At 44.2% G+C, this 26066-nt stretch overlaps 1 protein-coding gene across 1 annotated transcript in view; it reads right to left on the reverse strand.

The window, feature by feature from the left end:
• EPHB3 (EPH receptor B3) overlaps nucleotides 1–26066 on the reverse strand; it is a 146335-nt gene that overhangs the window by 80833 nt on the left and 39436 nt on the right. Inside the window, exon 2 of the mRNA XM_070946165.1 lies at nucleotides 4445–4509. Within this exon, the coding sequence (XP_070802266.1) occupies nucleotides 4445–4501 (57 nt within the window). The 5' untranslated portion in view covers nucleotides 4502–4509. The remainder of the gene's footprint in view (nucleotides 1–4444; nucleotides 4510–26066) is intronic.

Raw genomic sequence — 26066 nt, forward strand, 5'->3', positions numbered from 1 at the left:
AGATAAAAAGCAGTACAAAATTAAGAAATTTGGAAAGAACATGTTGTAATAAATTAAATTAAAATGTAAGAACAAAGATATATATGTATTAAGAAAATGATGGTAAATGTTGAGTACAATGACACAAAAAATTTTGTACTCAGATGACACACTGATTGATTAATGATGCCGTTTAAAAATAAAAATAATATATATATATATATATATAAAAAGTGCTTTAAAAATGAAAAAAATACAAGAGAAAGGAAAAAGGCGTATAAGAGTCAACAGTTATAATTCTCTACTTAACTAATGTAAATATTATTCAAGTGCATATATATTTATTTCTAGTACAGTTATATAACTATCATTCTTTTTTTTTTTTTTTTGTTTAAATGTGCTGTATTTTGTATAAACGGGTTCCATATTTCATCAGACCTGTCTATACAAAGTCGACATCTATAGGCAAATTTGCTCATAAGTGGCAAGTCAGGTCTTTGGTCTGTTGAGTGAATGGAGACAGACATTTATTTTTCCATTCCAAATGAAAACTATTTGGAAATTTTTAGGTGATGGATGAGATAATTTGCTATTATGCGGGCAAATCCTTCAACTGTTTCTCTTCCTTTGCGGAATTCGTTTTCTACCTGTTATTGTTTACTCTTAATATGGATGACAGGTAGTTCTCAACTTATGACTTGGATGTTTATCTGTGGCCTCACCTGAGATAAATCTCCACATAAACCTCCCAGTGGCCTCAACGACCCTCAGAAAGAGTGCTAAAGACCAGAGGACTGCAAGGAATATAAATCCTTCCATCCTCCCATCATTCGGTCTGAACTGAAGAAGCTCCTTGGATGAGAAGTGAAACGTCTTCAAGGAAAAACCAAGAAAGTCCACTTGCTTCTTGAAAAAGCACCTTCGGGACAATTCCCATTTCAGAGTGGATGGGCTGCAAACCACCAGCAGGGCAAAATGAAAAATAAAATCTGCATAATATCAATTAACAAACGTGTCTAGCTCTTAAGCTTGAAGTCTAAACAGAAAATGATACCCACAGAGGCATCTTCAGTCAGGTCCTGCCAGCGTCCCTAACCCAGGCTTGGAAGAAAATATATATATGTATATATATATGCTTCACCTATCAACTCTGACTGGTGCAAAGAGAAGATGGACAGATTTTCCCAAAGCACCAACCACTTCCTTGTTTGGGAATGAGATGCGATGGAAAAAACGGCCACTTGCATTCTGAAGTGTGGCCGCCTACTCAAAAGAAAATCTGAAAAACTTTGGCGAGAAAAGAGGTGGGGGAGAAATATCCATTCCAGCCGCTAACTGCTTCTAAATGCAAAATCTTTTCTTGCAGGCTGGGAAGTCAATAAAGGTGTTAATGAATAACAAGATCCAATAATATTAATAAACAAGCGGGACTGAGAATGCTTAATGCCCACAGGGCGATGTTCGCTTCTCAGCAACCAAGGATCAAGAGGCTGCTTTGGAACATATTAACATGTAAATGTTCAAAAACGTTGGTGAAAGAAACTTGGGGTTGGGATATGGGCTTGTACCCGAAGTTAGGTTTTCACGTAATTTGTAACAGAATAAATAAAGAATAACAGAAGAATAACTAAGAGTTGGAAGGGACCTTGAAGGTCCTCTAGTCCAACCCCCTGCTCAATCAGGGAAACCTGGTATCATTTCAGACAAATGGCGGTCCAATCTTTTTTTAAAAAAAAAAACTCCAGTGTTGGGAGAATTTTAAAATGGCATTTGGAATTTCAAATGACGGTCATTCAAAACTAAAAAAGGAAACGATTCTCCAATACTGGACGTTTTTAAGAAGTGATTGGACAGCCATTTGTCCGAAATTATATAGGGCCATGATGGTGAACCTATGGCACGCATGCCACAGGTGGCACACAGAGCCATATTGGTGGGCACGCGAGCGTTGCCCTAGTTCAACTCCAGCACGCATGCGCGCGCTGGCCAGCTGATTTTTGGCCCTTCTGGGCCCAACGGAAGTCAGCAAACGGGCTGTTTCCGGCCTCCGGAGGGCCTCCCCAGGGAGGTGGGGAAGGCCGTTTTTGCCCTCCCCAGGCTCCTAGAAAGCCTCTGGAGCCCGGGGAGGGCAAAAAAACAGGACTACCAGGCCCACTGTGCCATCACATGCCAAAAGCGGGGGGAGCATGGGTGGGTCGCGCACGCATGCGTGGGGGGCAGGGCACATAGAATTATGGGTGTGGACACACACACGCGCAACCACCCCACACTCCCCCAGCTTTTGACATGCGATGGCAAAAAGGTTAGCCATCACTGGTATAGAGTTTCCTGTCTGAGCAGGGGGTTAGACTAGAAGACTTCCAAGATCCCTTCCAGTTCTGTTCTGTTCTGTTCTGTTCTGTTCTGTTCTGTTCTGTTCTGTTCTGTTCTATTCTAGCAGGGGTAGGTTCTATTTACCTTTACTACCGGTGTGCGCACTCACCTATGATGACATCTGGGTCAGTGGGCAGAGCCTCCCGCTGGTTTTACTACTGGTTCTTGCAAACCGGTCTGAACTGGGGGCAACCCACCACTGTATTCTACCCCTACCCCTATCCCTACCCCTATCCCTATCCCCGTTCCATTCCATACCATTCGCCAATCCTGTCATTTAGTTCCCAAAATGTCCTGTTCCTTGATCGTAGTACAGTACATAGGAGATCAACACTGATAAAGCTACTTAGTTTGGCTAATGAAACATCAGCGAGAAAACAACAAAGCTCAGAGATGGTGGAAGTATTGTTACTTTCAGATTTGAAAGATTCTGTTAATGCAAAAGAATCACAGAATAACACAGTTGGAAGGGACGTCTGCTAGTCCAGTGGTCACCAACTGGTGGTCCGCGGACCACTGGTGGTCCCTAAGAAAATTTTGGGGGTCTGCAGAAAAATTATTTGCATTTTTTTCTTTTTCTTTTTCTTTTTAAATTTTAAAACAAACTTTATTCGTTCTTAAAAAGCATTTAAAACAAATATAAGAAAAACATACAAGTTTCTCTTAATCAAAGACAAAATTACATATACAGTACATATACAGTACTCAACTTCATCTATTGACTACTTTCTATTATTATATATAGATATATACATACACACAGTGACTTATTTCCTTTTATTTTTATTTTATAAAAATATTTATTTTTTTATATTTATTTTATAAAATATTTATTTTATTTGCATTTTTTTCTATTACACTAAATACTATTTATCTTTTTAAAAAATTCATATTAGTGGTCCGCGGGATTTAAAATTATGAATTTAATGGTTCCCGAGGTCTGAAGAGTTGGGGACCCCTGTTCTAGTCCAACCTCCTGCTTAGGCAAGAAGCCCTATATCATTTCAAACAAAAGCTTTACAGTAAAGTAGAATTAGCTGATCTGGTCGTGTTTCCTGTCAGGTCTACCTGGTAAGGCTGAGATTCCTATTTTCATAATTTACAATAACATTCCTGCATGGCAGGTTGGGCCGAGAGAAGAGGAACTGGCCCAAAGTCACCCAGCCAGCTTCTGGGGCTAAGGCAGGGCTAAAATTCCTGGATTCTTGGTCTCTAGCCCAGCGCCTTTAACCACTACACCAAACTAGTCTCAACCTAACACTAATTCTGTACCTCTCTGTTCTTCATTAAAGGCCAAGGTAATTACGTGGCATGAATGCAGTCCCAGAGTCGCATTTCCATATGCATAAGGGCAGCCAACATTTCTGCCCTACCCCACGTGAAATGACTTTAAAAAAAACAAAACAAAAACCTTCCAAATTACAGAAATGATTACACGTAAGCTGTTTCTGATGTTGGCTTCTCCCCCAAAATGCAAGTTTTTTTCAGTGATTAAATTGACATCATTTTTTTATTGGTTCCAAGATCACAAGCCTCACAGGTAGATTTTTCCCTCAGTGCCACGCAGGGCTGGGAAGAGGCTTCAAAACAGGAGATGAACCCAGACGGAGGAAGAAAACGCAAGAAAGAGAAAGAGGAGAGGAAGAAAGGAAAGACAAGCAGTTCATTTTCCCATTTAGATGAAGTTCAGCATCCTTTCCAATCTCCTGTCAGGTTTCCAAGTGAAGAAACCCATTCGAAAAAGAAAGATGCGAAGTCCATCTTCCCAAAACAAATTTATTGTATTTAGGTAGGCATCAAATTGGCAAAGACTGTTGACATTCCGGATCTGACACAAACCGGAATTACACCACATAATATTGAAAATTAGAAACATCCCACAAAAGTCATAATCCCCAATAAAAGCAAAACAACGCTCACTATCTATTCCTTCCTCCCACCTTAAGAACGTGGCGAGCCCGAAAAAAAATCCTTTACAAAACAGAGAGAAAGGAAAGGAATAAATGAATATAATATAAAGCTAACTAAAATGGCTACACGTATGTCAATTTTGAGTTGACATTTCCCTTCTCAGAAAAACAGCACATCTTACCCCGGTTTCTGGATGAGCTGTCCACGCCAACTCGGACGTCACCCACTTAGTGTCCATCAACGTTTCTGGAAAGGGGAAAGAGAGAAAGCACAATGAGTTATTCCTAAAACCAAAACATTCTGGATGGTCTAAAATGGTGGAGGAGGTAGAGGATGGGAACGTTGCAATCCATCAGATCTGGAGTGTACAGGTAGCCCTCGACTTATGACCACAATTGAGTCCACAATTTCCATCGCTAAACAAGCGGAAGTGAGTTTTGCCCCCGTTTCATGACCGTTCTTGCCACCGTTGTTAAGTGAATCCCTGCGGTTGTGAAGTCAGTGGCACGGTTGTTAAGGGAATCTGGCTTTCTCATTGTCTTTGCTTGTCAGAAGGTCGCAAAAGGGGATCACGTGATTCCCGGGATCCTGCAACCGTCATAAATACATGCCAACTGCCAAGCGTTCAAATCTTGATCACATGACCATGGGAGAATGTTGCAAAGGTTGTAAAAAGAAAAAAAAAAATCCGGTCCTAAGTCACTTTTTTCAGTAACTTCAAACAGTCACTAAATGAACTGTGGTAATTCGAGGACTACCTGTACTTCGTTCTATTCTGCCAGGAAACAAAGAAAGCAAAGCAAAAACAAAACAAAACAAAAAGAGATAGTTATGTGTTGATTCCCCTCAAGGCATGTCTATAGCAGTGAAATAAATAAATACCGTGTTTTCCCGAAAATAAGACCCTGTCTTGTATTTTTTTTTTGAACCCTGAAATAAGCGCTCGGCCTTATTTTTGAGGAGGTCTTATTTTTGGGGGGCGTGTGGAGCAAAACGGGGCTCCTCTCACCATCTTCCCTGATTTCCAGCTCTGTCTCCCTAACCCTAAGCAGAGGAAATGGCGGGGACCAGCTGTGCATGCGTTTAAATATTTTCAGGGAGGGCTTATTTTCAGGGTGTGTGTGTTTATTTATTTATTTATTTATTAGTTCAATTTATATGCCTTTCTCCGGAGACTCAGGGCGGCTTACAATGCATTAAAAAAAAAACCATTATAAAAACATTTATAATTTGAAATAAAATAAAAAAATAAATTTAAAAATTAAAATATTAAAACCCATTCACACCATTCATGGCCGGATCTCACAAGATCGCAACAGCGAGATCAACGGCCCCAGGCCTGCCAGAAAAGCCAGGTCTTCACCGCTTTTCGGAAGGCCAATAGGGTGGGGGTGGTCCAGACCTCAGGAGGTAACTGGTTCCAGAGAGCTGGGGCAGCCACAGAGAAGGCCCTCCCCCACGGGCCCGCCAGCCGGCATTGTTTAGCTGATGGGACCCGGATGAGACCAACTCTGTGTGATCTTACCGGTTGCTGGGAGCTATGTGGTAGAAGGCGGTTTCGAAGATAACTTGGCCCTGAGCCATGTAGGGCTTTAAAGGTAATAACCAACACCTTGAATTGTGCCTGGAGACCAATAGGGAGCCAATGCAGCTCGCAGAGAATTAGTGTAACGTGGGTGTATCTAGGTGCACCCACGATAGCTCGCACGGCTGCATTCTGGACCAACTGTAGTCTCCGAACACTTTTCAAGGGTAGCCCCATGTGTTATTTCAGTGCATGCATGCAAAAGCCCAATTGGGCGTATTATCCAGGGAGGTCTTATTTTCGGGGAAACAGGGTGTGTGGGTGGGTAAATAAATAAACAAGTAAGTAAGTAAGTAAGTAAGTAAGAAGTAAGTAAGAAAGAAAGATATGCTGCAATGGTCACAAGTGTGAAAAATGGTCAAAAAAGATGTTTTTTTCAGTGCTGTTGTAACTCTGAACGGTTACTAAACCAACAACTGTAAATCCAGGGCTACCTGTATCACCCTCCTCCTGGCCCCCTCCCAATGCTCCCCTCCGCCTGCTTAGCCAAAACATCCAGGAAGGCCCCATTTCTCTCTCCTCTCCTCTCCTCCCACACGTGGGGTGTGTGGGTGTGTACTCTGGTCCAACACGGCCCCGTTCCCACGACGAGGGTGGTGCAGCCGGTTTATCCGGCAAGGAAGAGCAGGCTGTTCTGCTATTCCACTTTTTTTTTTTTTTTTGGCACTCTTCCCTCGGATGTGTTTTGAATAAGGGGAGAGGAGAAGAATTTGACCGTCTGGCCAACATTCCGATGAGTTTGATGATGAGCTGCCAAACCTCCTTGTCAACATTCCCCAAAGAGACTCCGTTCCAACCCCAGATTGGGATGAAGAGAGGAAGGGTGGACCAGGACTTTCTTTGGGAACACACTAAATCACCCAGATGGGAAGCTGCTGAGACTGGGATTAGCTAAAGCCTGACCCAATAAAGCAGCTGCGAGAAGCTGCTTGGCAGCCTGCTAGAGTCTGCAGCTGATAAACAGTGCAGAATAGGGCCCAAGAGGGATGGCATGTGACACGGATGGGAGAAGGAGTTGGAAGGGACCTTGGAGGTCTTCTAGTCCAACCCCGCTGCTCAAGCAGGGATCCCTGTACTTGTTTTTTTTTTTTGGGGGGGGGGGACAAATGGCTGTCCAGTCTCTTCTTGCAAACCTCCAGTGTGGGAGCACCCACAACTTCTGGAGGCGAGTCGTTTTCACTGATTAATTGTTCTCACTGTCAGGAAATTTCTCCTTAGTTCTAGGTTGGATTGAGCAGAGTCCTGTTGCAGAAGAGATGCCAAGGGAAAACTACTTAAAGCAGGTTTTTCCAAACTAATGAGCGGGACTTCAACTCCCAGAATTCCACAGCCGGCATGGTTGGCTGTGGAATTCTGGGAGTTGAAGTCCACACCTCTTAAATGTCGCCAAGGTTGGGAAAACCTGGTTTAAAGAGAGATGGCATGATAGGGAAAACCGATAAGAGACCTGGTGCCCCTTTTTTTGCCCTCCAGCATTCAAAAAAAAAAACAAAAACCCACCAACCACTCAAGAAGGCCAGAGCTTCCTAATCCCATTGCAGCAGGCCTGAGACACCAAAAAATGTGCAGGCCCGAGGCTAAACATGGCCTTGGAGAGTTATGCTGGAGGACACCCTCCTAAAAAAAACAGGAAAGGCAATGACCCCGAACAAGACTGCATTGAAATGCAACTAGCTTGATCCTCCTCGTGCACGGAATAATTTGCCCAGCGAGGTGGCACTGTTTGGGCCTCTTTGTGCGAAAAAGCTAATTAGGGTCAGATCTGGTTAGCTCTTGAAGGGGAGGCCAGCAGAAAATATGGATTCAATTGGGAATGTTAAAAAAATAAAAAGCCTTGGAAGAGAGCACTGCCAAAATAACAAAATATTTGTTATTTTGCTAAGGAAATTAAGTGGATATTCCATGAGGTGGCCAACTGAGGTCACTGAGGGGGAGATGGGTCTCCGAAAAAAGAGACAGAATTTTCCCAAAAGTGGATCAGGAAAAGCACGTTCCTGTTTAAACCGAGGAAAAGCAGCTAAACTCTTCCTTCGTTTAAAGAGAGCTAATTCGGAATGGTAAGCTTGATTGCTACCTCTACAGGTAGGCCTCGACGTACAACAGATCATTTAGTGACCGTTCGAAGTTACAACGCTACTGAAAAAAGTGACTGATGACCATTTTTCACGCTGCAGCATTCCTATGGTCCCGGGATTTAGGTGTGGCTGCTTGACACCTGGTTCATATTTATGACGGTTTCAGGTCATACAATTCCTTTTTGCGACCTTCTGACTAGCAAAGTCAATGGGGAAGACAGGTTCACCTGTCACTAAGTTAACAACAGAGGTGGGTTTCAGCAGGTTCTGACCAGTTCTGGAGAACTGGTAGCGGAAATTTTGAGTAGTTTGGAGAACCGGTAGTAAAATTTCTGACTGGCCCCGCCCTCATCTATTCTCTGCCTCCCAAGTCCCAGCTGATCGGGAGGGAATGGAGATTTTGCAGTAACCTTCCCCTGGAGTGGGGTGGGAATGGAGATTTTACAGTATTCTTCCCCTGCCATGCCCACCAAGCCACGCCCACCAAGCCATGTCACACCCACTAAGCCACGCCCACAGAACCGGTAGTAAAAAAATTTGAAACCCACCACTGGTTAACAACTTCAGTGTCACTAATTTAACAACTTCCGTGATTCACTTGACCAATGCAGCAAGAAAAGTTATAAAATGGGGGCAAAACTCATATAACAAATTTCTCACTTAACAACATAAATTTTGGGCTCAATCATGGGCGTAACTTGAGGACTACCTATGTTATATGTAGCCAGATAGCACGGAGATAAATAAAAATCTTTGGGTTTCAGCTTCTTTGAAAAAGAGAAAGAAGGAAGATTCAACGTAATAGATATCGAAGCCAAGTTTGGTCAGAGAAGTACCCCTTGATAATTACAAAGCACAAACCATAATTTGCAGGAAACTCATTCTGTAGCTTAGTTAGCAGAATGATTAATCTAGCCAGGAACATGTCATCCCAACCCAATCCTTCTGCAGAAACATCTTGCAAGTTCTCTTAAGTACGCTTTGGGGTCTGCCCATCTTCTACAATTTAAGACTAGTTTTATGGGATCAAGCCAAGGCCGTTTGCTTTTCAAGAGTGGCTAACCAGAAGGTTGTGAGGACTCACAAGCAGGCAACAGGGACTCCACTTCTCCCGCTGTTGTCCAACTTAGAGGTAACACGGAGTCTTCCCCCAGACTTATTGTCATGGGGGATTTCAACCTCCCATCCGCAGGTGAGGCGTCAGAGGTGGCTCGGGAGTTCATGGCTTCCATGACGGCCTTGGACCTGACCCAGTTAGTTCAAGGCCCCACTCATATAGGGGGACACACTCTGGACCTGATTTTTATCTCTGGTCAGTGGTTGAATGATCTTGGTAGAGGGGACCTAGATATTAAACCCTTGTCATGGACAGATCATTCACTCCTTCAACTAGACTTTCCTACCGCCTGCCCCCACCGCAGGGAGACGGAACCGACCAGATGGTTCCGTCCCAGGCGCCTGATGGATCCCGAAAGGTTCCTGACGGAGCTTGGGCCGTTTCCTGAGACTCTAACACATGACTCGACTGAAGAGCTGGTGGCCGCCTGGGAAAGGGCGGCCGCCGGAGCTTTGGACCGCGTCGTGCCTTTGCGACCTCTGACCCGATGCCGATCTCAATTAGCTCCTTGGTTCTCTGAGGAGCTGAGAGAGATGAAGCGTCGGAAAAGACGCCTAGAGAGCATTTGGAGGACTAGTCAATCCGATTCCGACCGGACACAGGTGAGGTCTTATATCAAGACCTACCTAGTGGCGATAAAAGCGGCAAAATCTAACCATTTTTCCGCTCTCATCGCATCTGCAGAGAACCGCCCAGCCGCCCTGTTTAGGGTGACCCACTCCCTTCTTCGGGGGGGAGTGCGGGAAGATCCCTTGCAGGGTCGTGCTGAGGATTTTGTGCAATTCCTGCACGATAAAGTCGCTCGGATTCGGGATGGCTTGGACTCCGATTGGATGAGTCCACGGGAGGAGACCGGGGCAGGTCTTGAGAATGTTATCTGGGAGGAGTTTGATCCTGTGACTCCCGAGGATGTGGACAGGGTTCTGGGTAAGATTAGTGCCGCCACGTGTTTATTGGACCCGTGTCCCTCCTGGTTGGTACTGGCCTCCCGGGAGGTTACACGAGGCTGGCTCCAGGGGATTATAGGTGCTTCTTTGGGTGAGGGTGCCTTTCCTGCTGCCTTGAAAGAGGCGGTAGTGAGGCCCCTCCTCAAGAAGCCTTCCCTGGACCCGGCTGAATTAGCCAACTATCGTCCAGTATCCAACCTTCGTTTTGTGGCGAAGGTTGTTGAGAGCGTGGTGGCACGACAACTTCCCCGGCACCTGGATGAAGCTATCTATCTAGACCCGTACCAGTCGGGCTTCAGGCAGGGGTGCAGCACAGAAACGGCATTGGTCGCGTTGGTGGATGATCTCTGGAGGGCTCGGGACAGGGGTTGGTCCTCTGTCCTAGTCCTATTAGATCTCTCAGCGGCTTTTGATACCATCGACCATGGTATCATGCTGCAGCGGTTGAGGGGGTTAGGAATAGGGGGCACCGTTTTGCGGTGGTTCTCCTCCTTCCTCTCCGACCGCTCGCAGTTCGTGTTGGCAGGGGGGCAGAGGTCGACCTCGAGGCGTCTCGCATGGGGAGTGCCGCAAGGGTCGGTCCTCTCGCCCCTCCTGTTCAACATTTATGTGAAGCCGCTGGGTGAGATCATCCGTGGTTTTGGAGTGAAGTGTCATCTGTACGCTGACGATACCCAGCTGTACATCTCCACCCCAGACCACCCCAACGATGCCCTTGATGTGATGTCCCGCTGCCTGGAGGCCGTGCGGGCCTGGATGGGGAGGAACAGGCTCAGACTCAACCCCTCCAAGACCAAGTGGCTGTGGCTTCCGGCGCCCCGATATAGTCAGCAGGTGCCATCGCTGACTATTGGGGGTGAATCTTTGCCCCCCACGGAGAGGGCTCGCAATCTGGGTGTCCTCCTGGACGCGCGGCTGTCTTTAGAAAAGCATATGACGGCCGTGGCCAGGGGGGCCTTTTATCAGGTTCGCCTGATTCGCCAGTTGCAGCCCTTTCTGGATCGGGACGCCCTGCGCACGGTCACTCATGCCCTTGTTACTTCCCGGTTGGACTATTGTAATGCTCTCTACATGGGGCTCCCCTTGAAGAGCACTCGGAGGCTCCAACTGGTCCAGAATGCGGCCGCGCGGGTGGTTATGGGCGCAACCCGTTATGCCCATGTGACATCCCTCCTGCGTGAGCTGCACTGGCTCCCGGTGGTCTTCCGGGTGCGATTCAAGGTGTTGGTTACCACCTTTAAAGCGCTCCATGGCATAGGACCCGGGTACCTCCGAGACCGTCTTCTGCCACCAATAGCCTCCCACCGACCAGTTCGTTCCCACAGAGAGGGTCTCCTCAGGGTGCCATCAGCCAAGTTATGTCGGCTGGCGACGCCCAGGGGGAGGGCCTTCTCTGTGGGAGCCCCAGCCCTGTGGAATGAACTGCCCCCGGAAATTCGTAAGATATCTGACCTCCGGGTGTTTCGCTGCGCATTGAAGACCCTGTTGTTCCGCCAGGCCAGACTATCAATACAATAGTTTTAAATTGGGGTATTTAAATTTATTGGGGTTTTAAATTTGAGCCATTTATTTAATTATTTTAAATTTTATATCATTGTTTTGTTTGTGTTTTTAAATAGGCTGTACACCGCCCTGAGTCCTTCGGGAGAAGGGCGGTATAGAAATAAAATTATTATTATTATTATTATTTCAAGACTAATAACCCCCAACCTACGTGTACTCTATTCGTAGATCCAATTCTACTACTAGCACCGATGATGTTACCTAGTTTGAGTAATAAGCAATTTGGGGATTTATTAACCCTGAATATATTTTTCATATGGGGTGGATGTGTACCAAAGCAAGAAAGTATTGGGAGAAAATACGTAGCTGGCTGGAAAAGATAACTAAACAGAATATAGATCTGAAACCAGAAATATATTTGTTGGGTATAATACCAGAGGCTTTTGATAAAGGGATCACATATTTAGTTTTACATATATTGACAGCGGCAAGGATTATATTTGCTAAATACTGGAAAAATGAGAACACCCCACCAGATGAGGAAGTAATTCGAAAAAATTAGACTGTGCTGAAATCGATAGCCTAACTTTAAAAATAAAAGATAAAGAAGACACAGAATATTATTTGACACGGAACAGATTTTATGAGTGGTTAGAGACAAGAGGTAGAGGAGGAAAGACTACAAATGTTTGCATTAACAACAGAGAAGGTTTATAACTACAATCATCATAATTAACAAAAATGTAAATAAGCCAATATAAAAAGAAACTTAGTTAAAATTATTTGGTTATATTGTTACTATTATTCTCAGTACGTGTGTTGTTATATTATTATTAGTTCATGTGTTAATATTTATTACTATTTTCTACTTAGCCTTTTTTCCCCCTTTCTTTCTTGTAAATGGTATACCCTGACAATATACTATATTCAAAAATGTTTATGAATAAAATAATAATAATTTTTAAAAACCCTGAATATAGTCTCCAGTTGGCAATCAGTACTCAGTCATGCCAATAAGGATATTAGCTCGTGAGCATAAGTTGTTCTGAATTACTTGAACTTCTTTTCCAGGGTTAGAGAAAATCCACCTTGGTAGGTAGTGTTTACAAGGAATCCTGGTTCCTTGGTGCTCCGTGAGCTTGGTTGTTTTCTTGTAAGCATTTTATAACCCTGCTAGGTAATATCATCAGTGCTAGAAGGAAGGAAACTTTGCAAAGCCCATTCCCTTCGTGTATTAATGATGTTACCTAGTTGGTTAATGTCTGAAAGAAAACAATCAGGCTCAAAGCACCAAGGACCCCACAATTCAATCCTGAGCTACAAATTTTATCTTCAATTGCAATCTTGGTTCATATGGGAAGCGCACTTTTGTTGTTCTATCCCACATGGAAATGGCTACAGTGAAATTGGCTTTCTCTCTGAGCAGCAAACCTATCTGGATGAATTCCTGTCCTTATACAAGAGAGAGGAAGCTAGGAGTCCATAAAGTTCTTCTGAGGTGTAAATTGGAGCAGCTTTTGCTCTGGATTTCTACAGTGGGAAGACTCTAGAGCTCGCAAGCTTTTGCAGAAACAGGATTTTCCAGAAAAATCAGACACTCCAAGAACAAAGCCCCATCAAAAACAAGGGATGTGTATCATCAGCAGACATGAAGGAACTCCATCTTTTAAGCAATTATTAATATTAATTGGGGAGGGGACTCCCAAGGATATAAATGTGATGAAACAAAATTCCTGAAGAACGCTCTTTGCAACAAACAATTTTCATTAGTCACAAAAGTGAAGTCAAAAGAGGTTTCAAAGTCAGGATTTCAGCATTTCTTGTAAGATTTCTATAGCAGCCAAGTGGGTCAATTAATTAATTTATTTATTTATTTATTTATTTATTTATTTATTTATTTATTTATTTATTTATTTATTATTTATTATTATTTATTTATTTATTTATTTATTTATTTATTTATTTATTTATTATTATTTATTTATTTATTTATTTATTTATTTATTTATTTATTGTTTTAAATTTGATTTATATGCCGCCTTTCTCCGGAGACTCAGGGCGGCTTACAATGCGTTAAGCAATAGCCTTCATACTTTTGTACATTTATACAAAGTCAGCTTATTGCCCCCACAAATTGGGTCCTCAATTTACCTACCTTAGAAAGGATGGAAGGCTGAGTCAACCTTGAGCCTGGTGAGATTTGAACTTGCAGTAATTGCAGGCAGCTGGTGTTAATCACAATGCTATCAGTCTGCTGAGCCACTAGGGCCTTTCCTTTGATTTATATCCCCTTTTGGGGAGCACCACACAAGTATTTCCTCCTTCTGTGATTCTCCACAAGAATATTCCTGAGATGGGGATTAAGCAAAGTAACAGAAACAGTAGCAGAATTGGAAGGGACCTTGGAGGTCATTTAGTCCAACCCCCTGCTCACGCAGGAGACCTATACTAGGGATTCGAACCGCCGAACTGCCGACTTTTCAGATCGACAAGTCCAGCACCTTAGCCACTGAGCCACCTAGCCAGGTGAGCTCCTGGGAGGTCCTTGATTTACGACCACAACGGAGCCCAAAATTTATATTGCTAAGCAAGACAGTTATTAAGTGAGTTTTGCCCCTTTACCATTGTTAAGTCAATTGCGGCAGTGGTTAAGTTAGTAACACAGATATTAAGTGGATCTGACTTCCCCCTTGACTTTGCTTGTCGGAAGGTGGCAAAAGGGGGAATCACGTGTCCCACAACACTGCGACCGTCATAAATACAAATCAATTGCCAAACATCTGAATTTTGATCATGTGACTGGGGGTGCTGCAAGGGTCATATAAGTGTTGTGGCCTGTCAGTGGCCTGTGCAGGTAGTAGCTTATTCCGACAGCGAGGAGGCTGGTGTGGTGATGCCCAGCAGCCTGTGCAGCTGGCGCTCGAGTCAGACAATGAGGAGGCTGGAGAAGATGTGGTGCCAGAGGCAGGGATTCAGCCAGAGCCTTCAGAACCTCCAGAAGCTCCCATAAGTGAAGAGGAAGAAGAGGAGGAGCCTCTTCTCGATGCACGGGCGCGCAGAGCTGCCAAAAGGCAGGAGTGGCTCCTCAGGAGGAGGTCTCCTCGAGAGTAAGGCTTCGGGCTAATTGGCCACACTCTTAGCCTATTTAAGGAAGGACAACAACTGAGGCAATTTGCAGGGAACAACTTTGTTCACTTTCTTTCCGCGTCCTGATTTTAGTTCTCCTATCAGTTTCCTGCAAATTGCTTCTGGGCTTTCTGCCAACTATAGTAAGATTACGATTATTTATTCTTTGGATTCTTGTAGGCTGTTAAGAAAGTTAATTAACAGCCTTTGTTTGAAAAAGACTGATTTAATTTAGTAAACTAAGGTTTGTACAGACTTTGTGTGTGCTGCATTCTTTGGGGTCCGTAGCTGGGGCAGAACAATAAGTGTGAAAAACGCTCTGAGATGAAGAAGCTTCTTGGATGAGAAGCGAAACGTCTTCAAAAAGCACCACTTGAAAAAGCAGCTTTGGGATTACTGAAGAGTTACTTTTCTGAGTATGCTGTGAACTGAATCTGGAATTTTTTTCCCCTGCCAAGCAACTGTTCGCACCATGAATTGCGTTTTTTCTTATGAAAGTTAAGCAAGCATGTTCTGCAGCCTCACAAAATGGTTCAAAATGCGCAGGTGAGTCCATGCACGTGTGAAACCTTCCTCTTGGTTTTGCCTTAGTACAGTGATAGCTAACCTTTTTGCCATCACGTGCCAGGAAGGGGGGCAGGGGAGGTTCACGCGCACGCATGCCCACACCCATAATTTTATGCGCCCCGCCCCACGCATATGCGCGCAACCCCCCCACCCCGCCCCCCCGCTCTTGGCACGTGGTGGCCCGTTTTTCTTTCTCACCTGGCTCCAGATCCTCTCTATGCATCTGGGGAGGGCGAAAACAGCCTTCCCCATCCCCTTGGAGGCCCTGTGGAGGCCTGAAACGGCCCACTTCCCTACTTCCAGTTGGACAGGAAGTGATGTTTTTTCTGTCCCCAGCCTCCAGAGACTCCCGGAGCTAAGCTGGTGTGCCAAGCGACATGGCTCCGCGTGCCACCTGTGGCACGCATGCCATAGGTTCGCCATCACGGCCTTAGTAGATTATACGAATCCAGCCATGGAAGCTGACAAACCATGATTCAGTGCATAACGTGTGAACCCAACAACTGTGGCTTGTTCACATGCTTAGATGTAACTTTGGGATTACCACCAGCCTGCAAATATAAGAATGCAATTTTCAGAAGAATGGCGAGGAACTGGGAATTATCGGGGTTAAAGTCCCAAAATACTTAAGAGCGGGCAAGATGAATGAATTTATCATTTTTCTCAAGCTAAATAGACTGCTAAATGCAACTGAAATTGACTAAATACAGATTAACGTGGTCCGCTATGACAAGTTTGAACAGCAGTCAGACAGCCAAGGACCAAAAACTGGGAAAATATACATTAATTGTATATTGTGAAAAGCATTTCGCTCCATTTGTTATTTGAAAAATAATTCCAAAAAAAGAGAATCCGCAGACTGTGCCTGTCACCAAGTGTAGGAGAGTTAGCTTTAAAAAAATTTCTTTTAATCGCAAAGCTGGGCTTCTGTTCCTCCAAGCGGCGTCTGAAATGCCTGGAAGTCCTTTTCGGCTGGCGTCTCCGTGATTTCATCTCATTTGGAGGTCGACGTTGCTCGTAAGATTTTGGGCCTTGAAGTTGCTTGGCTTGGCTCTGTTCACGTTGGAATGGAAGGATGTTGAGCCAAGCTCAAGGAACAACAGGCCAATAAACCTGAAGAAAGCATTAAAAATGCCGGGGGGGGGGGGGGAGGGGGGGACGGCCTCCAAAATAGCTCCTTGGATCTCCGTCCTGCCAGGCAGGGCTGTTCCCTATCAGGAGCTGAACTCTGGCCAGAGAAGGGCTCTCTGGAACTCGGATCTACATTTTATATAGTTTGACTGGCTGATTTGTATCCCGCCTTTCATTATTTTTACAAATGACTCAAAGAGGCGAATGTATCCAACAGAACTTCCTCCTCCTCTTTTCCACACAACCACCCTGTGAGGTGGATTGGGTGACAGAGAAAGAGAGAGTGGTTGGCCCCAAAATCACCCAGCTGGCTTTCAAATGGCACTAGAACTCACAGTCTCCTAGTGATTGGCCCATTTAGCCAGTTTTTATGCCTAAAGTAGGACTAGAATTCACAGTCTCCTGGTAATTGGCTCACATAACCAGTTTTCATGCCTAAGGCAAAACTAGAACTCACGGTCTCCTGATGGGTGGCCCACATAACCAGTTTTCATGCCTAAGGCAGGACTAGAACTCACAGTCTCCCGGTAATTGGCTCACATAACCAGTTTTCATGCCTAAGGCAAAACTAGAACTCACGGTCTCCTGATGGTTGGCTCACATAACCAGTTTTCATGCCTAAAGCAGGACTAGAACTCACAATTTCTTGGTGATTGCCACTAAGTCACCCAGCCAGTTTTCATGCCTAAGGCAAAACTAGAACTCACAGTCTCCTGATGGTTGGCCCACATAACCAGTTTTCATGCCTAAGGCAGGACTAGAACTCACAATCTCATGGTGATTGCCATTAAGTCACCCAGCCAGTTTTCATGCCTAAGGCAGAACTAGAAATTACAGCTTCTTATGATTGGCCTAAGGCAGAACTAGAATTCAAGGATCCTGGCTTTGTACCCTGGTGTCCTAGCCACTAGACCCGTGATGCAATGGTGGGTTTAAAAAAATTTTACTACCAGTTTTGTGGGCGTGGCTTGGTGGGCGTGGCAGGGGAAAGATACTGTAATATCTCCATTCCCATCCCACTCCAGGGGAAGGTTACCGCAAAATCCCCATTTCCTCCCAATCAACTGGGACTTGGGAGGCAAAGAATAGATGGGGGCAGGGACAGTCAGAATTTTTACTACCGGTTCTCCGAACTACTCAAAATTTCCGCTACCGGTTCTCCAGAACTGGTCAGAACCTGTTGAAACCCACCTCTGCTGTGATGGCGAACCTATAGCACGCATGCCGGAAGTGGCATGCAGAGCCATCTCTCCGGGCACACCAGCCATCGCCCATTGCTCTTCCGGGTTCCGGTGCGCATATGTGCGCCGGCCAGCTGGTCTTTGTGTGTGCGGGAGTGCTGGAAACTGGAAGAGCAGCTCCCTGGCACTCATATGTACGCCGGGAAGATGAGCTTCCAGTTTCCGGCGCATGCATGCACGCCAGCCAGCTGATTTTCACGTGCGCATGCACATCAGAAAGCGGAAAGCTAGGCGACCTGCGCTCATGCGCACACCAGAAACCAAAAGCTCAGCTTCCCGGCACGCACATGCGCGCCGGGGAGCTGCTCTTCCGGTTTCCGGCGCTCCCGTTTTGGCACTCGGTGCCAAGAAGGTTCACCAGCACTGCACTAGATATTGGCTCTCCTGAAAGTCAGATATAGCCTAAGGAAGTGGGCAGGGGCATGGCGACAGAGCTAAAAATCAAAACCATCCTTAGAATAATTAGAAAACTCAGAGAGGGGCCAACCACCAAAGGAGAGGTGAGCAGGATATTTTAAAGCCTGTGAGAGAGAGAGAAAAAGGAGGAGAAAAGAGGAAAAAAATATAATTTCTTGGGCCTATTTTAATATATTGAAAAGGTGAATGGAGGCTGCCTATCCCACTTGATCATTCAGTGTGAAGCAGAGTGGATAAAAATCAATGATTTTTTTAAAAAAAATCAAAAAAATCAGATTTTTTTTAATTTAAATCGGATTTTTTTGATTTTTATCGAATTTATTTTAATAAAAAACTTTTGGGGTAAAAATCTATCTTAAGATAGTTTTCTATTTAAGATACATAAATAATTTAGTTTATTCAGCATGAAATGGAGTTGAATTATGTAGCATGAGGCTATATATTCTGCAACAGTGGGACTATCAGTGAGTCAAAAGTGGGTCAAAGGAGTAGCAGAGATGACAGTTGCTCTTTAAAAATTATGATTTAAATCGAGTTGATTTAAATCAAGCCTTTTTACTAGTGATTTAAATCATGATTTAAATTGTGATTTAAATCAACTCGATTTAAATCAAATCCACCCTGGTGTGAAGAGCAAACAGATTCATCAGGGATCTAATCTAACCCTGTCAATCTGTTGTTCTGGAACTCAGGGGAGGCAACAGACTCTGGACCAACATACACATGCTGGGGAAGAAACTTAGTTTAATGAGCAACCAAGTTACGTCAATCCATCTATCCAAGTAATAAGATCTTACATCTGCACAGAGTGCTAAAAATAGATATGGCCTGCATCTTATCTCTCACCTCCCCCTTTAAATTCGATAACTTCTCCCCCAAATCCCTAGAAAAAAATTAGCTCTTAAATCTTACATCTTTCTGTATCAGGGAATAATATGGCCACGGGTTGGATCCTTATTATAAGAAAAGAGACTGTTTCTATGCAGCAAATGGTAGATGGGTGATTTTTTTTTTAACCTGTGCCACTTTTAAGATGGGTGGACTTCAACTCCCAGAATTCCCCAGCCAGCAATACTATTGAGATCTGGCTGGAGAATTCTGGGAGTTGAAGTCTAGAGATCCACCATATTCTTATAATAATGGCTGCATTAATTAAAGTCCGATGCACCTGAAGAACTTTAGATTAGAACTGTTAAAGTCTTTTCCTCAACCCTACAAGCCCCAAACTCCAACCACAGGTCGTCCTCAACTTTCGACCGTCATAATTCGAGCCCAAAATTTCTGTTGCTGACTGTTGTTCAGTGAGTTTTTGCCCCAGTTGTTAAGTGAATCCCTGCCGATTCAGGGAGTAGTTAGTTCAGTTAGTAACACGGTTGTTAAGTGAATTTGGCTTCCCCATTGACTTGGCTTGTCAGAAGGTCGCAAAACATGACCCCGGGACACTGCAACCGTCATAAATATGAGTCAATTTGCCAAGTGTTTGAATTCTGACCACGTGTCCATGGGGATGCTGCAGCGGACTTAAGTGTAAAAAAACAGCCATTTTTTTTCAGGGCCGTTGTAACTTCGGTCACTACACAGACCGTTGTAAATCGAGGACTCCTTGAACGCCAAACTTAGCACAGCCGCCATTCCTAGACCAAGAGGCCCAAAAGATAGAAGTGAATGAGCCTGGATAGCTCAGCAGACTAATGCATTGTAATTTAACTCCAGCTGTCTGCAATTAGTAAGTTCAAATCTTGCCAGGTTCAAGGTTGACTCAGCCTTCCATCCTTTCTAAGGTACGTAAATTGAGGACCCAGTTTGTGGGGGCAATAAGCTGACTTTGTATAAAATATACAAAAGTATGAAGGCTATTGCTTAATGCATTGTAAGCCGACTTGAGTCTCCGGAGAAGGGCGGCATATAAATCAAATTTTTAAAAAATGCTATTTTTCTTCTTCTTATTTTTTCCCCTGGAACATTACCCAATGCCAGCCAGCAAACTGTTACACATCTGGATATTACACATCGTTTTTCCACCTATAACTCCACCTGCTAAGATCAGGGAAGGCCCTGCATTCACCAGCTCGTGAAAAAGTTGTGTCTATCTAATTCATCGATATACTGTATATATTTACTCATTCAATCAATAACCAAATGATCCAAAAACTCAGGAGGTGGAAGGAGGCAGTGATAAATTATGACGGTCCTCTTACTAGGAAATTCTGCATGAATGCATCCATGAACACAGTAGCAGCTGAGCTGGCCTCAAAGGGGATTTTATATCCCCAGCAGGTAGCTAAGTCTAGCTGACTTTGTCGGCCTTGGCAGCTAAGCAGGGTCAGGCCTGGTTAATCCTTGGATGGGTGATTTACCAGGGAACCTTGACATTCTAAGCCAGGCAGGAAAGTTAATATTAAACCATTTCTGCGCTGAAGTGCAGAGAGGTATATATAAACTTAAGTTCTCACTTTTAAATTGCTTAGAGGACTTTTTAATTTGTCACGAGAAGCAATAAAGATGCTGGAAACCCATAAAAAGGTAAAGGTTACCCTCGCACATATGTGCCAGTCGTTCCAGACTCTAGGGGGCGGTGCTCATCTCTGTTTCAAAGCTGAAGAGCCAGCGCTGTCCGAAGACGTCTCCGAGGTCATGTGGCCGGCATGACTCAATGCCAAAGGAGCACGGAACACTGTTCCCTTCCCAACAAAGGTGGTTCCTATTTTTCTACTTGCATTTTGTATGTGCTTTCGAACTGCTAAGTTGGCAGAAGCTGGGACAAGTAACGGGAGCTCACCCCGTTATGCGGCACTAGGGACTCGAACTGCTGAACTGCCGACCTTTCGATCAACAAGCTCAGCGTCTTAGCCACTGAGTACCGCGTCCCTTGGAAACCCATACCAGTTCGCCGAACGACACACTGCCGCCGCTACCAGTTCGCCGAACCATATACCACCGCCGCTATCAGTTCGCCCGAACTGGACAGAACCGGCAGGATTTCATCACTGGTTTTGGCTCTCCAGTTTCCCAAGAACCTTTAGAGTCTCACTTCTCTTTAAGGGCATCTCTCCGACCTGAATGCCCAATTTCCAGCCCGGATTTTCTTTTAACTCTTGAAAGTTACAGGGAAAAAAAAAAAAAAATCCCCACTGCCTTTCCTTCAATTATGCTTCAAAGAAAAAACACACACACACACCCTTACTGCATGGTTTATGTCATGTTTTGGGTTGCAGCTCATGTAATGTTTATGTAAGAAGTTTGTTTTTTACACAACGCCACCACAAAATTGGCAGGATAGCTTTACCACTTAGAGACAAGCCGAGAGCCATTGCAGTTTCTTAAAACAAGGCAAACAAATATTTACGTAACCAATTGAGAGTGTCGGTGGAGAAACGGTTTCATTAAAAAAAGAAAAAAAAAAAAAAAACCAGCCTTCCGAAATGCTTTGTCTGGGCGGACCTGCCTAATGTCCTTTTCTGCAGCCACTCCGACATCTTTCCTAACCAAATCAGTAACATCGCCTTGCAAAGAAGGACTCAAAAGCAACCAGAATTACAGATTCCACCGATTTTGCAATAAAGCAAAGCAAATCGGTTATGCAGCTGGGCCACAAAGCCAAATCGGATTAAAGTCTGCGATTTCTGTCTCATTCTGTTTTCACATTCTACCAAAAAAATAAAATAAAATAAAATAATAAGATTTATTCTTTTTCCCAATCTTCCACCTGGGCGCCAAAAAAACCCTAACTCTTTTTTTTTTTTTTTAATGGAAAGGAAAAGATTTTGCAAAAGGCACCTTTTGCTAAACCAGTGTGTTTCTCAACCGTGGCAACTTTTAAGATGTCTGGACTTCAGCTCCCAGAATTCCCCAGCCAGCACAGCACTTGAACGGCTGAGGAATTCTGGGAGTTGAAGTCCAGACGTCTTAAAAGCTACCACGGTTGAGAAAGACTGCTCAGAAACAGATGGATTTCAGCTCAGTCCTCAAACAGCTGATATTTACCAAAACTTCAGTTCACCTAGCTTCTTTATAAAGTAGTGAAATATTCTTGGAGGAAGTGAAGGATATAACGTCTAATTTATCTCGACGTGCATAACTTTTACAGATACATTAAAAAAAGAACTGACTTTATGGAACTTATTTATTTTGATTCGTGAACCAATCCATTTTCTGCACACTATGCAGAGCCATAAACTAATCTGATATATTAGGGTTTTCCAACACCCTGAGCCACAAAAACCGACCAAGAAGTTATACTAATTTGGTTAATCACTTCACACGAAGCTAGTCATTGGGGATTTGGCTTCCTAAGAAGGGCATCCGGGACAGAGGTCACAAAAATGGCAAAAGATGTATTTTGCATTTTTTATTCAAATGCATGGACTAACTTATCTGGAACATTCATGCACTGGTAGAAAATAAGAAACCCACAAGTTTCAATTAAAGATTTGGCTCCCACGCACTCAAGTTTTTCGTCTATGGTTCAACAGACTCCATTATGCAGATCCAGATCATGGCATAATTAAGGAACCAGGTCAAACTTGTTGTGTGAGCCCCATCCATATACACCAAAAAAAAAAAGTATTCAACACCTAAAACTAGATCACCCAACCACTTATACTCCTACCCAAAGGAGAACTGGCAATCAGGAATTTCTTGTTGGAGAGCTGCCGGCTGAACAAGAATGGTAGCATCCGTTAGTAAACTGATTTCAAAGATGGATATCTCTTCCTTTCACACATAGAAAAACAAAAAAGGATGCTTCCTCAGCCTTTCCATAGGAAGTGTGCTGGAAAAAGGCTCCCATCAATCACCGCCGCTCAACCAGTTTGTTCAACCGCATCAACAACGCCAAGGTACACCGCACCGTCCAACTGCACCCGGTAAGCTCACAAGCTACACCCAGCTGAAATGAACCCATATTATGGCTAAGCTTCCTCTGCGCATCTCGGCCTTTTCAACAGCCAGCTGCAAGTGTAGTTTGGTGGGGAGATATATTTGCTGACAATCCTGGTCTAAATTGAGTTTTATGTTAGTCATAGCAAAAAAAAACCGAGATGGTACACTCACACAGCTGACATTTTTCACAGGAGTCTAGCCTGGCCTTTAGCAGTTGATCCCAACAGGTAGTAAACACATAAGTGTTGTGGCCCGTCAGCGGCCTGTGCGAATTGTAGCTAATTCTGACAGCGAGGAGGCTGGTGTGGTGATGCGCCAGCAACCTGTGCAGCTGGCACTCAAGTCGGACAGTGAGGAGGCTGGAGAAGATGTGGTGCCAGAGGCAGGGATTCAGCCAGGGGCTTCAGAACCTCCAGAAGCTCCTTTAAATGAAGAGGACGAAGAGGAGTAGCCTCTTCTCGATGCACGGGCGCGCAGAGCTACCAAAAGGCAGGAGTGGCTCCTCAGGAGGAGGTCTCCTCGAAAGTAAGGCTTGGGGTTAATTGGCCACTCCCTTAGCCTATTTAAGGAGGAACACCGACTGAAGCAATTTGTAGGGAACAACTTTAGTTCATTCTCCTTCGCGTCTGGATTCTCTGCAAATTGCTTCTGGGCTTTCTGCCAACCTTAGTAAGATTGTGATTACTTTATCTTTGGTTTCTTGTAGGCTGTTAAGAAAGTTTATTAACAGCCTTTGTTTGGAAAAGACAGTTATTTTAGTAAATTTAAGTTTTGTACAGAGTTAATGTGTGCTGTGTTCTTTGGTGTCTGTAGCTGGGGCAGAACAATAAGTGAAGGGTTCAGCCAAGGATTCTGTGATGAGGGAATGAATGAATTAAAACCTCTTCTGCTAGATTTCGAGCTTCAGGTTGATGAAATGGAATATACAGATAGTCCTTGACCTACGACCACAATTGAGCCCCAAAGTGAGACTTTTAAGTGGGTTTTGAATGTTAAGTGAGAATTTTTAAGCCAGCTTTGCTCCGTTTCACGACATCTCTTGCCACATGACATTTCTCGGTTAAGTGAATCAACTGCAGTGAATACATGAGCAACCTGGTTGTTAAGTGAATCTGGTTTCCCTCCCCCCCCAATTGACTCTGCTTGTCAGAAGGTCGCAAAAGGGGATCACATGGGCCTTGGGATGCTGCAAGCAACGGTCATAAGTATGAACCAGTTGCCAAGCAACTGAATTTTGACCCTATCAAAATTCTGCAAAGATTGTGCAAAGATTGTAACTGTGAAAAAACACTCATAAATCACATTTTTCCAATGCCGTTGTAACTTTGAACGGTCGCTAAAGGAACTGTCGTAACTCGAGGACTATGTGTATTGTTATTACGCCTCTGCAGCAGGAATATAATGGGGCAGGTCCCCAGGAAAGGACAAAGAAAAAATCAGGGCGGGTGGAATTCTGTTAAAGAGGCTTGGCTATCCTCGAATTACAACCACAGTTGAGCCCAACATTTCCATTGCTAAAGAAGACACATGTTAAGTGACTTATGCACCCTTTTATGCCACGGTTGTTAAGTGAATCATGGCGGTCGTGAAGTTAGTAACATAGTTGTTAAGCGAATCTAACTTCCCCATTGACTTTGCTTGTCAGAAGGTCGCAAAAGAGGAAATCACATGACCCCGGGACATGGCAACTGTCATAAATATGAGTCAGTTGCCAAACATCAGAATTTTAATCACGTGACCATGGGGATGCATTGGGCAACCAAAAGTGCACAGCAAAAGTGACCGATACAACAGTTGGAACGTCTCAAATCCTGTTGGGGCCTAGCCAGTTTAAAGTGTACCGTAGTGAGTGACATTTTCAATCGTAGCTACATGAGGTTACAAGAATACAAGGTCACAATAAAACCGGTAGAGCTCTAGATAGTAAGAGAAACTTCCTGGCTTCCGGGTTTGGACTCCCAGCCCAATTAAAAGGCTATTTACAGCTGGACGTTCTTTGGATACAATTAATCCAAACGGCATTCTGAGCAGCAACACAATGGACGGTGGAGTGAAGGCTTTTGTCCCACACAAAAAACTGCCTGCGGCTTTTTTGCGGCTGAGGTTGTGCTTTTCTTGCTGACAAGTGTTTTGCCAACACAAAAGCCAGCTGCACAGAGTGACAACACAGCAAGATCAGCCGGAAGGGAGACTCCATGCTTTTCCCCCCAAAGCCCAAACTCTTATTTCTGGTCTATGGAATTCTTTTGCAAATGAGCCCCCCGTTATCTGGGGCTACTGCAGGAAAAAGGCCCTGCAGATACTCCTCGAGTTACGATCATTTGTTTAGCAACAGCTCCAAGTTACGCCGGTGCTGGAAAAAAAAAAGTTACGTCCATTCCTCGCACTTACCCTGTTTCCCCAAAAATAAGACCCAACCGGAAAATAAGTCCTAGCATGATTTTTCAGGATGCTCGTAATAGAAGTCCTATCCCGAAAATAAGCCCCCGTTAAGATCGTCAGCCAGATGGATGCATTTCAGTGGTGGGTTTCAAATTTTTTTACTACCGGTTGTGTGGGTGTGGCTTGGTGGGCGTGGCATGGCTTGGTGGGTGTGGTTTGGTGGGCATGGCAAGGGAAGGATACTACAAAATCTCCATTCCCTCTCCAATCCAGGGGAAGGTTACTGCAAAATCCCCATTTCCTCCCGATCAGCTGGGATTCGGGAGGCAGAGAATAGATGGGGGCAGGGCCAGTCAGAATTTTTACTACCGGTTCTCTGAACTACTCAAAAGTTCCGCTAGCGGTTCTTCAGAACTGGTCAGAACCTGCTGAAACCCACCTCTGATGCATTTAGTACTATATTTCCCCCAAAATAAGACCTAACCAGAAAATAAGCCCTAATGTGTCTTTTGGAGCAGAAATTAATATAAGACCTGGTCTTATTTTTGGGAAAACATTTTGGTATGACCATTGCAGTGTCCTGGAAATCCTACAATCAAAATTCAGCTGGATTCGCTTAACAACCGCATGACTGACTTAACCACAGTGAGGAAAAGAGTCCTTACAACTGAGTGCAGCTCACTTAATGACCGCATCACTTTATTTATTTATTTGTTTCCATTTCTATACCGCCCTTCTCCAATAGGACTCAGGGCGGTGAACAGCCAGAGTAAAAAACAGAACATACAAAATTTAAAAGCAATTTAAAATAATTAAATATTTTGGCCGTAA

Source organism: Pituophis catenifer, unplaced genomic scaffold (assembly GCF_029215685.1).
Source record: "Pituophis catenifer annectens isolate HBS135680 unplaced genomic scaffold, rPitCat1.0.hap2 SCAF_6, whole genome shotgun sequence".
NCBI classification, from domain to species: Eukaryota; Metazoa; Chordata; class Lepidosauria; order Squamata; family Colubridae; genus Pituophis; species Pituophis catenifer.